The sequence below is a fragment of the Salvelinus fontinalis genome, chromosome 31 (assembly GCF_029448725.1).
Source record: "Salvelinus fontinalis isolate EN_2023a chromosome 31, ASM2944872v1, whole genome shotgun sequence".
NCBI classification, from domain to species: Eukaryota; Metazoa; Chordata; class Actinopteri; order Salmoniformes; family Salmonidae; genus Salvelinus; species Salvelinus fontinalis.
Window position 1 is genome coordinate 32,680,961 of NC_074695.1, and position 12,154 is coordinate 32,693,114.

Consider the following 12,154-nt stretch of genomic DNA (forward strand, 5'->3'; position numbering starts at 1 on the left):
AAACGTGTTGGCTGGCGTATGTTTTGTCTGTTAGCTACAGTAGTAGTGTGCAGTGGGCCTGCAGACAGAGCGGAGCGCAGTAGCTCATAGACAGACACTCAGAGCTATGACACTGGCCCAGAGCTGAAGTGACCCGGAAAAAGATCAGACGGTAGAGGAGATGCCAGCCTGTCACAGAGAGTTAGTGCTGCCTGCCACACACATACACACACACAAAGCCACAGCTCTCTGTCTCTTTCTCTCTCTCCCACACACACGATTTAATGTGCACTTTCTCTTTCTTTCTTTCTTTCTCTCTCTCTCTCTCTCTCTCTCTCTCTTTCTTTCTTTCTTTCTTTCTTTCTCTCTCTGTTGGAATGAATGTAAAAGTTTCCATTTAATATCCTCATGGTCACTCGTTGCAGCCTAGTCAAGGTACATCTCCTAGCAAGGCAGATACACTAAGTCTATAAAGTCGGTAGTCAGTAAATAAGTTGAACTAATCCTCTCCTCCACCTCTCCTCTCCCCAGGGCAAGGCCAGGCCCCAGGCTGAGATTGACTGTGTGGAGCACCTCAACAACCAGCTGAGGAGACACAGACGCCACAGACGCATCGCCACCACCCAGCAGCAGAGGGCAGCACTGAGACGCATCCGCCAGCTGCAGCAAACGGTAACACTCCCTGTCTGTTCCCTTCATATAAATAAATACTACTACTGACCTCTATGGCTCCCTCTGATTTCCCTTTGCCTTGAACCACGGCAAAGCGATTTCATTTCGGCTGAATGATTACATTATCACATACAGAGCGATTGGGATGTTTAGGTTTTTCAGGGCAATTTAAAGAGCTCTGTTGATATATCTCAGTGAAAGTGGTCCGCACATGGTAGAGATAGTGGAGAATGTCTCCACACAGACATATTCCATAGACCAGTCAGGTGGTTATGGGGTGGGCTGTGGGCGCAGGCAACCAGGGCTTGACAGCAGGAATCTGAGTCCACCCATACAGTCTATACAGGTATGTGTTTGTTTAACCAGCTCCCTGGATAGTCTCTCTCCTCCACCACAGACTAGATTACCTGTCAAGGATGACTAAACAGGACTGTTTTAGATGCTGTTCACTTGACTCCTCTTGTTGGCATAGTTCAGTATGCGGGCAGGAATCTACACCTGTTGACTTTGAGGGTCCAGTTAATCGTGTTTGTTCACAGGTCATCTTCTATGTGTGTGTTCCAGCCTGATGTAAGGAGTGTTCACAGGGAGAGATCTCAGGGTCACATGGTCACCTGGACTGGACCTGGTTTTGCCCGGGTCAAGGATGGCGCTGGACTGGTCTTCACAATAGACAACATCCCCCATGCCATGGAGTATGACATCATGATCCGCTATGAGCCAGAGGTACACTCTCAGAGTTCCTCCTTGTCTTCCCCACAATGAACCATATACAGTGTATTCAGAAAGTATTCAGACCCCTTGAATTTTTTCACATTTTGTTACATTACAGCCATATTTTGAAATTGATTAAATTAATTGTTTTCCTCATCAATCTACACACAGTACCCCATAATGAAAAAGCGAAAAGAGGTTTTTAGAAATGCTTGCAAATGTATTACAAATAAAAAACTGAAATACCTTATTTATATAAGTATTCAGACCCTTTGCTATGAGACTCGAAATTGAGCTCAGGTGCATCCTGTTTCTATTGATCATCCTTGAGATGTTACTACAACTTGATTGGAGTCTACCTGTGGTAAATTAAATTGATTGGACATGATTTGGAAAGGCACACACCTGTCTATATAAGGACCCACAGTTGACAGTGTATGTCAGAGCAAAAACCAAGCCATGAGGTCGAAAGAATTGTCCGTAGAGCTCCGAGACAGGATTGTGTCGAGGCACAGATCTGGGAAGGGTACAAAAATATTTCTGCAGCATTGAAGGTCCCCAAGAAGACAGTGGCCTCCATTATTCTTGGAAGAATAATGGAAGAAGTTTGGAACCACCAGGACTCTTCCTAGAGCTGGCCACCCGGCCAAACTGAGCAATCAGGGGAGAAGGGACTTGGCCAGGGATGTGACCAAGAACCCAATGGTCAGTCTGACAAAGCTCTAGAGTTCTTCTGTGGAGTTGGGAGAACATAACAAAAGGACAACCATCGCTGCAGCACTCCACCAATCAGGCCTTTATGGTAGAGTGCCCAGACCGAAGCCACTTCTCAGTAAAAGGCACATGACAGCCCGCTAAAGGTCTCTCAGACCATGACAAACCAGATTCTCTGGTCTGATGAAACCAAGATTGAACTCTTTGGCCTGAATGCCAAGCGTCATGTCTGGAGGAAACCTGCATCATGCTGTGGGGATGTTTTCAGTGGCAGGGACTGGATCGAGGGAAAGATGAACAGAGCAACGTACAGAGAGATCCTTGATGAAAAACTGCTCCAGAGCGCTCAGGACCTCAGAATGGGGCGAAGGTTCACCTTCCAACAGGACAACGACCCTAAGCAACCCGATCGAACATCTCTGGAGAAACCTAAAAATAGCTGTGCAGCGACGCTCCCCATCCAACCTTACAGAGTTTGAGAGGATCTGCAGAGAAGAATGGGCAAAATTTTCCAAATACAGGTGTGCCAAGCTTGTAGCATCATACCCAAGAAGACACAAGGCTGTAATCGCTGCCAAAGGGGTTTCAACAAAGTACTGAGTAAAGGGTCAATACTTATATAAATGTGATATTTCTGTTTTTTTATATATAGGAATTTATAAAAACCTGTTTTTGCTTTGTCATTATGGGTTATTGTGTATAGATTGATATATTTATATATATTTTTTAAATCAATTTTAGAATAAGGCTGTAACGTAACAAAATGTGGAAAAAGTGAAGGGGTCTGTATACTTTCAGAATGGCACCTTAATTCAAACCCAATGTACAATATTACAGTATGACAAGATTACACCATCTGAAATAAAATGTCTGAATGTCGTCTCCCTCATTTTATGTTCTCCACAGGGGGTAGTTGGAAATGATAATTGTGATTACATTTGACATTTACATTTTAGTCATTTAGAAGACGCTCTTCTCCAGAGCAACTTAGTGCATTCATCTTAAGATAGCTAGGTGGGACAATCACATATCACAGTCATAGTAATTCAAACCGTTCCTCAATAAAGCAGACATCAGCAAAGCCGGTGCTGGTAAGAAAAGACAAGGGCGAGTGTCAGTGCAGGAACAATGCAACAGTGTAACAATGGAACAGTGTAAAACAAATGCTGCTTCCTACCTTTAAAACACTGTCTGTTATGTGTGTGTGTAGTCTACTGAGGACTGGGAGACCATAGTGAGTGTTACCTCCCTGCTGCTGCCCACCAGCTCCCGCTGTGGCAACCTGCTCCCCACTGAACAGCTCTACACTGTCACCCTGCCGCACAACAGGAGGTACTACTGACACCTACAGCATGTGTGTGTACGTGTGTGTGCGTGTGTGTGTGTGTGCGTGTGCGTGCATGTGCATGAGAGAGAGTTTTAGGGTGAGAGAGAGAGAGAGGGTTTTAGTACAGGTTTTAATTGTTGTGTATGTTTCCCATATATGTGTCATTAACGTGTGCCAACCTGTATATCAGTGTGTGTGTGTGGTCTTTTGCTTATTACCCAGGTATAAATCTAACAGTGACTCCTATTATATTATCTAAACCTCTAGTAATGTTTACAATCCAGCTGATCATCTGGTAACTAAGGATTTCACAACATTCCTGAAGGGGTATTTTGGATATTTCACTGTTAGGATACAGAGGAGCCAATATACTGTCTCCTGTAACTTGGTTCTGGCCAAACACTTGGGTGTGAGAGCACATTCTTCTGTTAAAGTAAATTGATAGTGTATTGAGATTGAGTAACCGTGAAAACGCCCAGTCTAGGTGAGAGCAAGTTCCTGTCGGTTCACTGAGTTCGTTTTACATTTATTTAGCTGAGCGCATCCTTGAGATTGCAGATGGTTACGATAAAAGCTTGCCAGAAGATAACGCATGAATGATTTGTCTGAGAAAATGTTCCCTGTGTGTATGGCTGTTCACAATGACTGTTCACCCGGGAGGGGGGCCTTACAGTGAATAGGAGAACATGTACTTGATTACAGGTAATATACAGTACACTGTTTGCTATCAGCAATAAAGATATAGTCCTTGTTGTGTTCTGTTCCTCTGAACTTTGGGAAATAGTCATGCCACCACATTCCTTTGTATATGGACGCGCCTGTCCTGCAGCATGCTCTTTGTCCACACTCATTCTCTCACACTCTGTCAACCATCACCATGGAGACTGGCCAGTCCAACTCTTCCTCTCCTTCTCCACCCCATCTAATAAAGACTCTGACGGTCTACCTCTCTGTTTTTACCTGCCTAGTATGGTCTGTACCCCGGCTATTCTCTGGTCAACCAACCTAGACATGTTGAGAAACTTCCCTTAGAATGAATTTTAGTGTAACGAAGAGTTCTTTCCCTAGCCCGGATCTTACTGGCTCACTGGACCGTGGCTCCCCCTGCTGTTCTGCTCTATGATTGGCGCCTCAGGCAGAACCAATTAGCAAAGTGACCCAAAACACAGACAGCGAGTCAGAAGTCAGACAGGATGCCAGGGCAAAGAGGGCAAACAAGGAGGGCACTAGGCATACAGTGGCTGGTAGACTGGATCACACAGTCTTTGTTGAGAGTAGAGCGATTAAAGAGGTGGTGGGGTATAAACTCCTCCTCTTTATGAACTCAAAGACCTGTTCTCAATTATTTGTCTGCAATTAGTTTCTGTGGAATGCAGCACATCTAAAAACACACAATGGCTAGGTTTTTTTGTTACCACGTCTGTGTCTCCTTCTGTGGTCTGTTTACCAGTGTTGAAGAGCAGGAGGAGAAAGGCCCTCTGACAGAGACTGTTCATCTGTCTCTTTCAATCAATGGGTCCCAGACCTCTCTGTTTCATCCTGTCCCTGTCCCTACTGTATGTGTGTTTGTATAGTGTCTGTGGGTGAGTATGTGTGTTTGTATAATGTCTGTGGGTGAGTATGTGTGTTTGTATAGTGTCTGGGTGAGTATGTGTGTTTGTATAGTGTCTGTGGGTGAGTATGTGTGTTTGTATAGTGTCTGGGTGAGTATGTGTGTTTGTATAGTGTCTGTGGGTGAGTATATGTGTTTGTATAGTGTCTGGGTGAGTATTTGTGTTTGTATAGTGTTTGTGGGTGAGTATGCGTGTTTGTATAGTGTCTGTGGGTGAGTATGTGTGTTTGTATAATGTCTGTGGGTGAGTATGTGTGTTTGTATAGTGTCTGGGTGAGTATGTGTGTTTGTATAGTGTCTGTGGGTGAGTATGTGTGTTTGTATAGTGTCTGGGTGAGTATGTGTGTTTGTATAGTGTCTGTGGGTGAGTATGTGTGTTTGTATAGTGTCTGGGTGAGTATTTGTGTTTGTATAGTGTTTGTGGGCGTGAATGTGTTTTTGTATTTTGTATTTGTATTTATTATGGATCCCCATTAGCTGCTGCCAAAGTCTGTGCGTCATCTGGTGACAAGGCTAGCTTTGATTTCTTTCACTTTTATTTTTCTGCCTGTATTTCTTTTCATCTTTAAAGGGCCATACGGCTGTGTCACAACTCACACAGGAACAATGTCATATCAGAGTGTCTGCTAAGAGAATCTCTTTGTGTGACCCAACAGGTATGTCCAGATGCCCAGGCCTTTCTGCTTTGAGCCCAGTAACCGTTATGTCGTGGCCATCAGATTCCAGCGCCACGGAGTGTCCCAGAGACACCTGACCGCTTTCATCCTTGTTGATTCGGTGAGTCAGTCAGACTCTGGCGTGACAGCCCCGCATTAGATGGAGCTCATGTAAAACAGGAAGCAAAATGACCGTTTTATGTGTGTGAGGGAACAATCAGCAGTGATGTGATAATAACTATTGACCAGATACCGCAACCTAGTGGTCTGAATACAAAAGTGCACTTACATTAAGAGTAAGACCACAATAGGTACCAAATTCACTTTACATTTCACCTCCTTTCACCTCTTACTCACCTTCTTTACTACCTTTCATCCCTCCATTCCTCCCCAGCTGGTGCTGATCCCCAAGTACACAGAGCTGCTTGGTTTCCAGGATAACGACCCCGCGGCGGAGGAGCGCCGTGATGAGATGGTGCGCTACATGTGTCTGGACTCCTTCATGGCCATGCCCATGCCCATGCTGGCAGAGATGTGCACCAAGCTCATCTGCAGCATCTCTGCCATCCTGCATGATGGAGCTCTGCGTGAGTGGACACTCTGCACAGCCACACACTGAACCGGGGGGTCAGGGGTCAAATATCAAAGGACAGGGAACATTAGGCAACACCTTCATTAATGCCTTCTTATCGAATAATGGGTGTCAAATACTTCTCCGGTCCAACTATTGAATCACTTTACTTACCAATCTACTATTACAAGCTGCACTATAATCAGTAACACAATGTAACCAGTGTTGGCCATAATGTTTAGTAAGAATCGCTGTTGGCTCCTTGATTTGGTGCTAGAAGTCGCTAGATTGCGTTTTGCGACGACGTCACAGCATCAATTTGCTGCGGTCCCCGACGTAGCGTTTTCGCTTCCTCTCCCGCCATGCACCCCCTCCCCTTGAGCTTCTCTGCCTGTGTGTGTACCGTTGCTGTGACTTCTGTTGCCCAGACAGCTTCTCCCACTCAAAGTCACTAAATTCTATCAAAACCATAGAAATTCTCGGTGGCAAAACTCCTCAAAAGAAGCCTGAAAAGTTGTGCATCTGTCACTAGCCTCTTTTACCAATAAAATTAGCTGGAGTGGCCTGAAAATTTACTAAATATAGCGACCACGTTGCTAAATTGGCAACACTGAATTTAACTCTGTTGTAACACCATTTGATATGGTCTCCGTATGCCATCACCTATGGCTTGTTTGACTAAACACTTTTCTTCTCCTCTCATGTTCCCTACAGAATGTCAGTGCGACCCCCAGGGGTCTCTCAGTGCTGAGTGTGACAGGGTCGGAGGTCAGTGTCGCTGTAAACCCAACGTGATTGGACAACGGTGTGACCAGTGTGCACCTGGCACTTACGGCTTTGGACCATATGGCTGTACTGGTGAGTGAGCACTGGCATCTTTGAGTCATGAATCATATCTTTGTTTAATATATATATATATACAATGCCTTCGGAAAGTATTCAGACCATTTGACTTTTTCCACATTTTGTTACTTTACAGCCAATCTACACATAATACCGCATGTCAAAGCAAAAACCGGTCTTTCGAAATGTTTGCTCATTTATTGAAAATAAAAAACTTAAACATCACATTTACATAAGTATTCAGACCCTTTACTCAGTACTTTGTTTAAGTACCTTTGGCAGCGATTACAGCATCGAGTCTTCTTGGGTATGACGCTACAAGCTTGGCACACCTGTATTTGGGGAGTTTCTGCAGATCCTCTCAAGTTCTGTCAGGTTGGATGGGGAGCATTGCTGGACAGCTAATTTTAGCTCTCTCCAGAGATGTTCGATAGGGTTCCCACTCTGGGCTCTGGCTGGGCCACTCAGGGACATTCAGAGACTTGTCCCAAAGTCACTCCTGCGTTGTCTTGGCTGTGTGTTTAGGGTCGTTTTCCTGATGGAAGGTGAACCTTCACCCCAGTCTGAGGTCCTGAGCGCGCTGGAGCAGGTTTTCATCAAGGATCTCTCTGTACTTTGCTCCGTTCATCTTTCCCTCGATCCTGACTAGTCTCCCAGTCCCTGCCGCTGAAAACATCCCCACAGCATGATGCTGCCACCACCATGCTTCACCGTAGGGAGGGTGCCAGGTTTCCTCCAGACGTGACGCTTGGCATTCAGGCCAAAGAGTTCAATCATGGTTTCATCAGACCAGAGAATCTTGCTTCTCATGGTCTGAGAGTCTTGAGGTGCCTTTTGGAAAACTGCCTTTTACTGAGTAGCGGCTTCCGTCTGGCCACTCTACCACAAAGGCCTGATTGGTGGAGTGCTGCAGAGATGGTTGTCCTTCTGGAAGGCTCTCCCATCTCCACAGAGGAACTCTAGAGCTCTGTCAGAGTGACCACCTCTCTGACCAAGGCCCTTCTCCCTCGGTTGCTCAGTTTGGCCAGGCGGCCAGCTCTAGGAAGATTCTTGGTGGTTACAAACTTCTTCCATTTAAGAATGATGGAGGCCACTGTGTTCTTGGGGACCTTCAATGCTTTTTGGAACCCTTCCCCAGATCTGTGCCTCGACACATCCTATCTCTGAGCTCTACGGACAATTCCTTTAACCTCGTGGCTTGGTTTTTGCTCTGACCTGCACTGTCAACTTTGAGACCTTCTATAGACAGGTGTGTACCTTTCCAAATCATGTCCAATCAATTGAATTTACCACAGGTGGACTCCAATCAAGTTGGAGAAACATCTCAAGTATGGTCAATGGAAACAGGACACACCTGAGCTCAATTTCTAGTCTCATAGCAAGGGGTCTGAATACTTATGTAAATAAGGTATTTCTGTTTTTATTTGTAATATATTTGCAAACATTTCTAAAAACCTGTTTTCGCTTTTTCATAATGGGGTACTGTGTGTAGATTGAGATTTAACCCATTTTAGAATAGGGCTGTAAGGTAACAAAATGTGTAAAAAGTCAAGGGGTCTGAATACTTTCCCGAAGGCACTATATATATATATATACAATGCTTCCCAAACTGAGCAATATATATATCAGTGTACATTTGTGGCCTGCTGGAGGTCATTTTGCAGGGCTCTGGTAGTGCTCCTCCTTGCACAAAGGCGGAGGTAGCGGTCCTGCTGCTGGGTTGTTGCCCTCCTACGGCCTCCTCCACGTCTCCTGATGTACTGGCCTGTCTCCTGGTAGCGCCTCCATGCTCTGGACACTATGCTGACAGACACAGCAAACCTTTTTGCCACAGCTCGCATTGATGTGCCATCCTGGATGAACTGCACTACCTGAGCCACTTGTGTGGGTTGTAGACTCCGTCTCATGCTACCACTAGAGTGAAAGCACCGCCAGCATTCAAAAGTGACCAAAACATCAGCCAGGAAGCATAGGAACTGAGAAGTGGTCTGTGGTCACCACCTGCAGAACCATTCCTTTATTGGGGGTGTCTTGCTAATTGCCTATAATTTCCACCTTTTGTCTATTCCATTTGCACAACAGCATGTGAAATTTATTGTCAATCAGTGTTGCTTCCTAAGTGGACAGTTTGATTTCACAGAAGTGCGATTGACTTGGAGTTACATTGTGTTGTTTAAGTGTTCCCTTTATTTTTTTGAGCAGTGTATATATACACTGAGTGTACAAAACATTATGAGTTGAATCCCCTTTTCCCTTCAGAACCGCCTCAATTTGTCAGGGCGTGGCCTCTACAAGGTGTCAAAAGCATTCCACAGGGATGCTGGCCCATGTTGACTCCAATGCTTCCCACAGTTGTGTCAAGTTGGCTGGATGTCCTTTGGGTGGTGGACCATTCTTGATACACACAGGAAACTGTTGAGCATGTAAAACCCAGTAGCGTTGCTGTTCTTGAAACAAACCGGTGCGCCTGGCACCTACTACCATACCTCGTTCAAAGGCACTTATATCTTTTGTCATTCAACCTCTGAATGGCACACATACACAATCCATGTCTCAATTGCCTCAAGGCTTAAAAATCATTATTTAACATGTCTCCTCCCCTTCATCTACACTGATCGAAGTGGATTTAACAAGTGACAATAAGGGATCATGTCTTTCACCTGGATTCAGCTGGTCAGTCTATGTCATGGAAAGTGCATGTTTAGTACACTCAGTTTACAGTATATACTATATATGGCATGTGCTACATCTTGTGTGTGTCAAACATTGGATAACCTCACACAACATCCAAAATACTATTTCCCCTTCTCTCTTTCTCCCTCTCCCTTCACAGCCTGTGACTGCCATTCCCAGGGCTCTCTGGGGCACCAGTGTGACCCGGTGACGGGGCAGTGCCCATGCAGACAGGGGGCCAGTGGGCGCCAGTGTTCAGACTGCCAGCCTGGCCAGTGGGGCTTCCCCAGCTGCAGGCCATGCCAGTGTAACGGTCACACTGATGACTGCAACCCGCAGACAGGGGAGTGCCAGACCTGCAGAGACTACACTGATGGACAGTACTGTGAAAGGTGGGCAGGGGGAGTGAGATAGACAGGGTAGTGTGGTTGGATCAGATAGTTGTTTGATCAGTAATAGTCCAATAGATAATAGTATGATGATGGGTAATGCACAATACTCAAATACACATGTTCTGTCCCTCCCTGCCCAGGTGTGTGAATGGTTTCTTTGGGAACCCAGTGCTGGGGTCTGGAGATCACTGTCGACCATGTCCTTGTCCTGGGAACCCAGGAAGTGGACACTCCAATGGGGACTCCTGTCACACTGACATCTCATCCAATCAGATCCTCTGCAACTGTAAACAGGGATATACAGGTGAGTCCCAATGATACAGTTTAGTTACAAAAAATGCATCCTAGCTTGGTTTATCGGCATTTCACTTATTTACCTAACCCTAACCTCTCAACTCTAACCTAACCCCTACCCTAGGCCCTCGCTGTGAACGATGTGCCCCTGGTTACTATGGCAACACTGAGCACCCAGGCGGGCAGTGCCACCCCTGCCAGTGCAGTGGCAACATCGACACCCAGGACCCAGAGTCATGTGACCCCAGGACAGGACAATGCCTGAGGTGCCTGTACAACACGGACGGCGCCTCCTGCTCCGACTGTAAGCGTGGTTACTTCGGCAACGCCCTGGCCCAGGACTGCAGGCGTGAGTTACTACATGACAATAGATGGTTGAACCTCTAATGAGTTCTCTGTCTGCATTTTCTTATGTGTGTAAGGGACTGGTCATGCCCACTGGAAACAAACAATTGGCATTTGTGATGATACGTGTCTGCAGGGCACATTCGCTCAATTATATAGTACAACCTTCTCTGCTCTGTGAGTGTTGTGTTGTGTCTGACATTTGTGTCTTATTCCATCTGCAGGTTGCACATGTGTAACAGCAGGTACACAGCAGTCCTACTGCGCTGACGGTCATTGCCACTGTGACAGACAGACAGGAGCATGCCCGTGTCGGGACAACGTGGTCGGCCACAACTGTGACCAGTGTGCCCCCGACTACTGGAACTATGGCACAGACAGAGGGTGTGAGCGGTGTGGCTGCCACCCTCTGCACGCTATGGGATCACATTGCAACATGGTAGGCCCTATAGTTGGGAAAGGCAGTTTTACATACTTTTGTTTCACGTACTTGACTTTATCAGTGGTATCCCTCTCTGTCTGCCTGTAGTTTAGTGGACAGTGTCACTGTCAGCAAGGCTTTGGGGGAAGGCAGTGCACTGAGTGTGAGCAGTTCCATTGGGGAGACCCACGTGTGCAGTGTGAAGGTGATCACATGACACAGTTCAATAAGCTTTTCAGAGTATGTCTTTAATTCTATATTCTGCATTACTGCCATCTTCATATTCACTATGTATATCTTCATGTGTATCTCTCTACTCCCTCTCCATCTCTCTACCCCCTCTCCATCTCTCCCCCTCTCCCTCTCTTTCCCTCTCCATCTCTCTCCCCCTCTCCATCTCTCTACTCCCTCTCCATCTCACCCCCTCTCCATCTCTCTTTCCCTCTCCATCTCTCTACTCCCTCTTCATCTCTCTTTCCCTCTCCATCTCTCTTCCCCTCTCCATCTCTCTACTCCCTCTCCATCTCTCTGTCCCTCTCCATCTCTCCCGCTCTCCATCTCTCTGTCCCTCTCCATCTCTCTACTCCCTCTCCATCTCTCTGTCCCTCTCCATCTCTCTACTCCCTCTCCATCTCTCTTTCACCTCTCTATCTATCTTTCCCTCTCCAAATCTCCCCCTCTATCTCTCTTTCCCTCTCCATCTCTCTCCCTCTCCATCGCTCTACTTCCTCTCCATCTCTCCCCCCCCTTCATCTCTCTTTCCCTCTCCATCTATCTACTCCCTCTCCATCTCTCTACTCCCTCTCCATCTCTCTGTCCCTCTCCATCTCTCTACTCCCTCTCCATCTCTCCCCCCCTTCATCTTTCTTTCCCTCTCCATCTATCTACTCCCTCTCCATCTCTCTACTCCCTCTCCATCTCTCTGTCCCTCTCCATCTCTC

At 46.2% G+C, this 12,154-nt stretch overlaps 1 protein-coding gene across 1 annotated transcript in view; it reads left to right on the forward strand.

The window, feature by feature from the left end:
- Nucleotides 1-12,154, forward strand: part of lamb2l (laminin, beta 2-like) — a 47,625-nt gene that overhangs the window by 26,596 nt on the left and 8,875 nt on the right. The window contains exons 16-26 of the mRNA XM_055892255.1: nucleotides 511-651; nucleotides 1,216-1,377; nucleotides 3,290-3,411; nucleotides 5,675-5,795; nucleotides 6,069-6,261; nucleotides 6,960-7,103; nucleotides 9,922-10,153; nucleotides 10,294-10,457; nucleotides 10,572-10,796; nucleotides 11,017-11,231; nucleotides 11,322-11,418. Of these exons, the coding sequence (XP_055748230.1) occupies nucleotides 511-651; nucleotides 1,216-1,377; nucleotides 3,290-3,411; nucleotides 5,675-5,795; nucleotides 6,069-6,261; nucleotides 6,960-7,103; nucleotides 9,922-10,153; nucleotides 10,294-10,457; nucleotides 10,572-10,796; nucleotides 11,017-11,231; nucleotides 11,322-11,418 (1,816 nt within the window). The remainder of the gene's footprint in view (nucleotides 1-510; nucleotides 652-1,215; nucleotides 1,378-3,289; nucleotides 3,412-5,674; nucleotides 5,796-6,068; nucleotides 6,262-6,959; nucleotides 7,104-9,921; nucleotides 10,154-10,293; nucleotides 10,458-10,571; nucleotides 10,797-11,016; nucleotides 11,232-11,321; nucleotides 11,419-12,154) is intronic.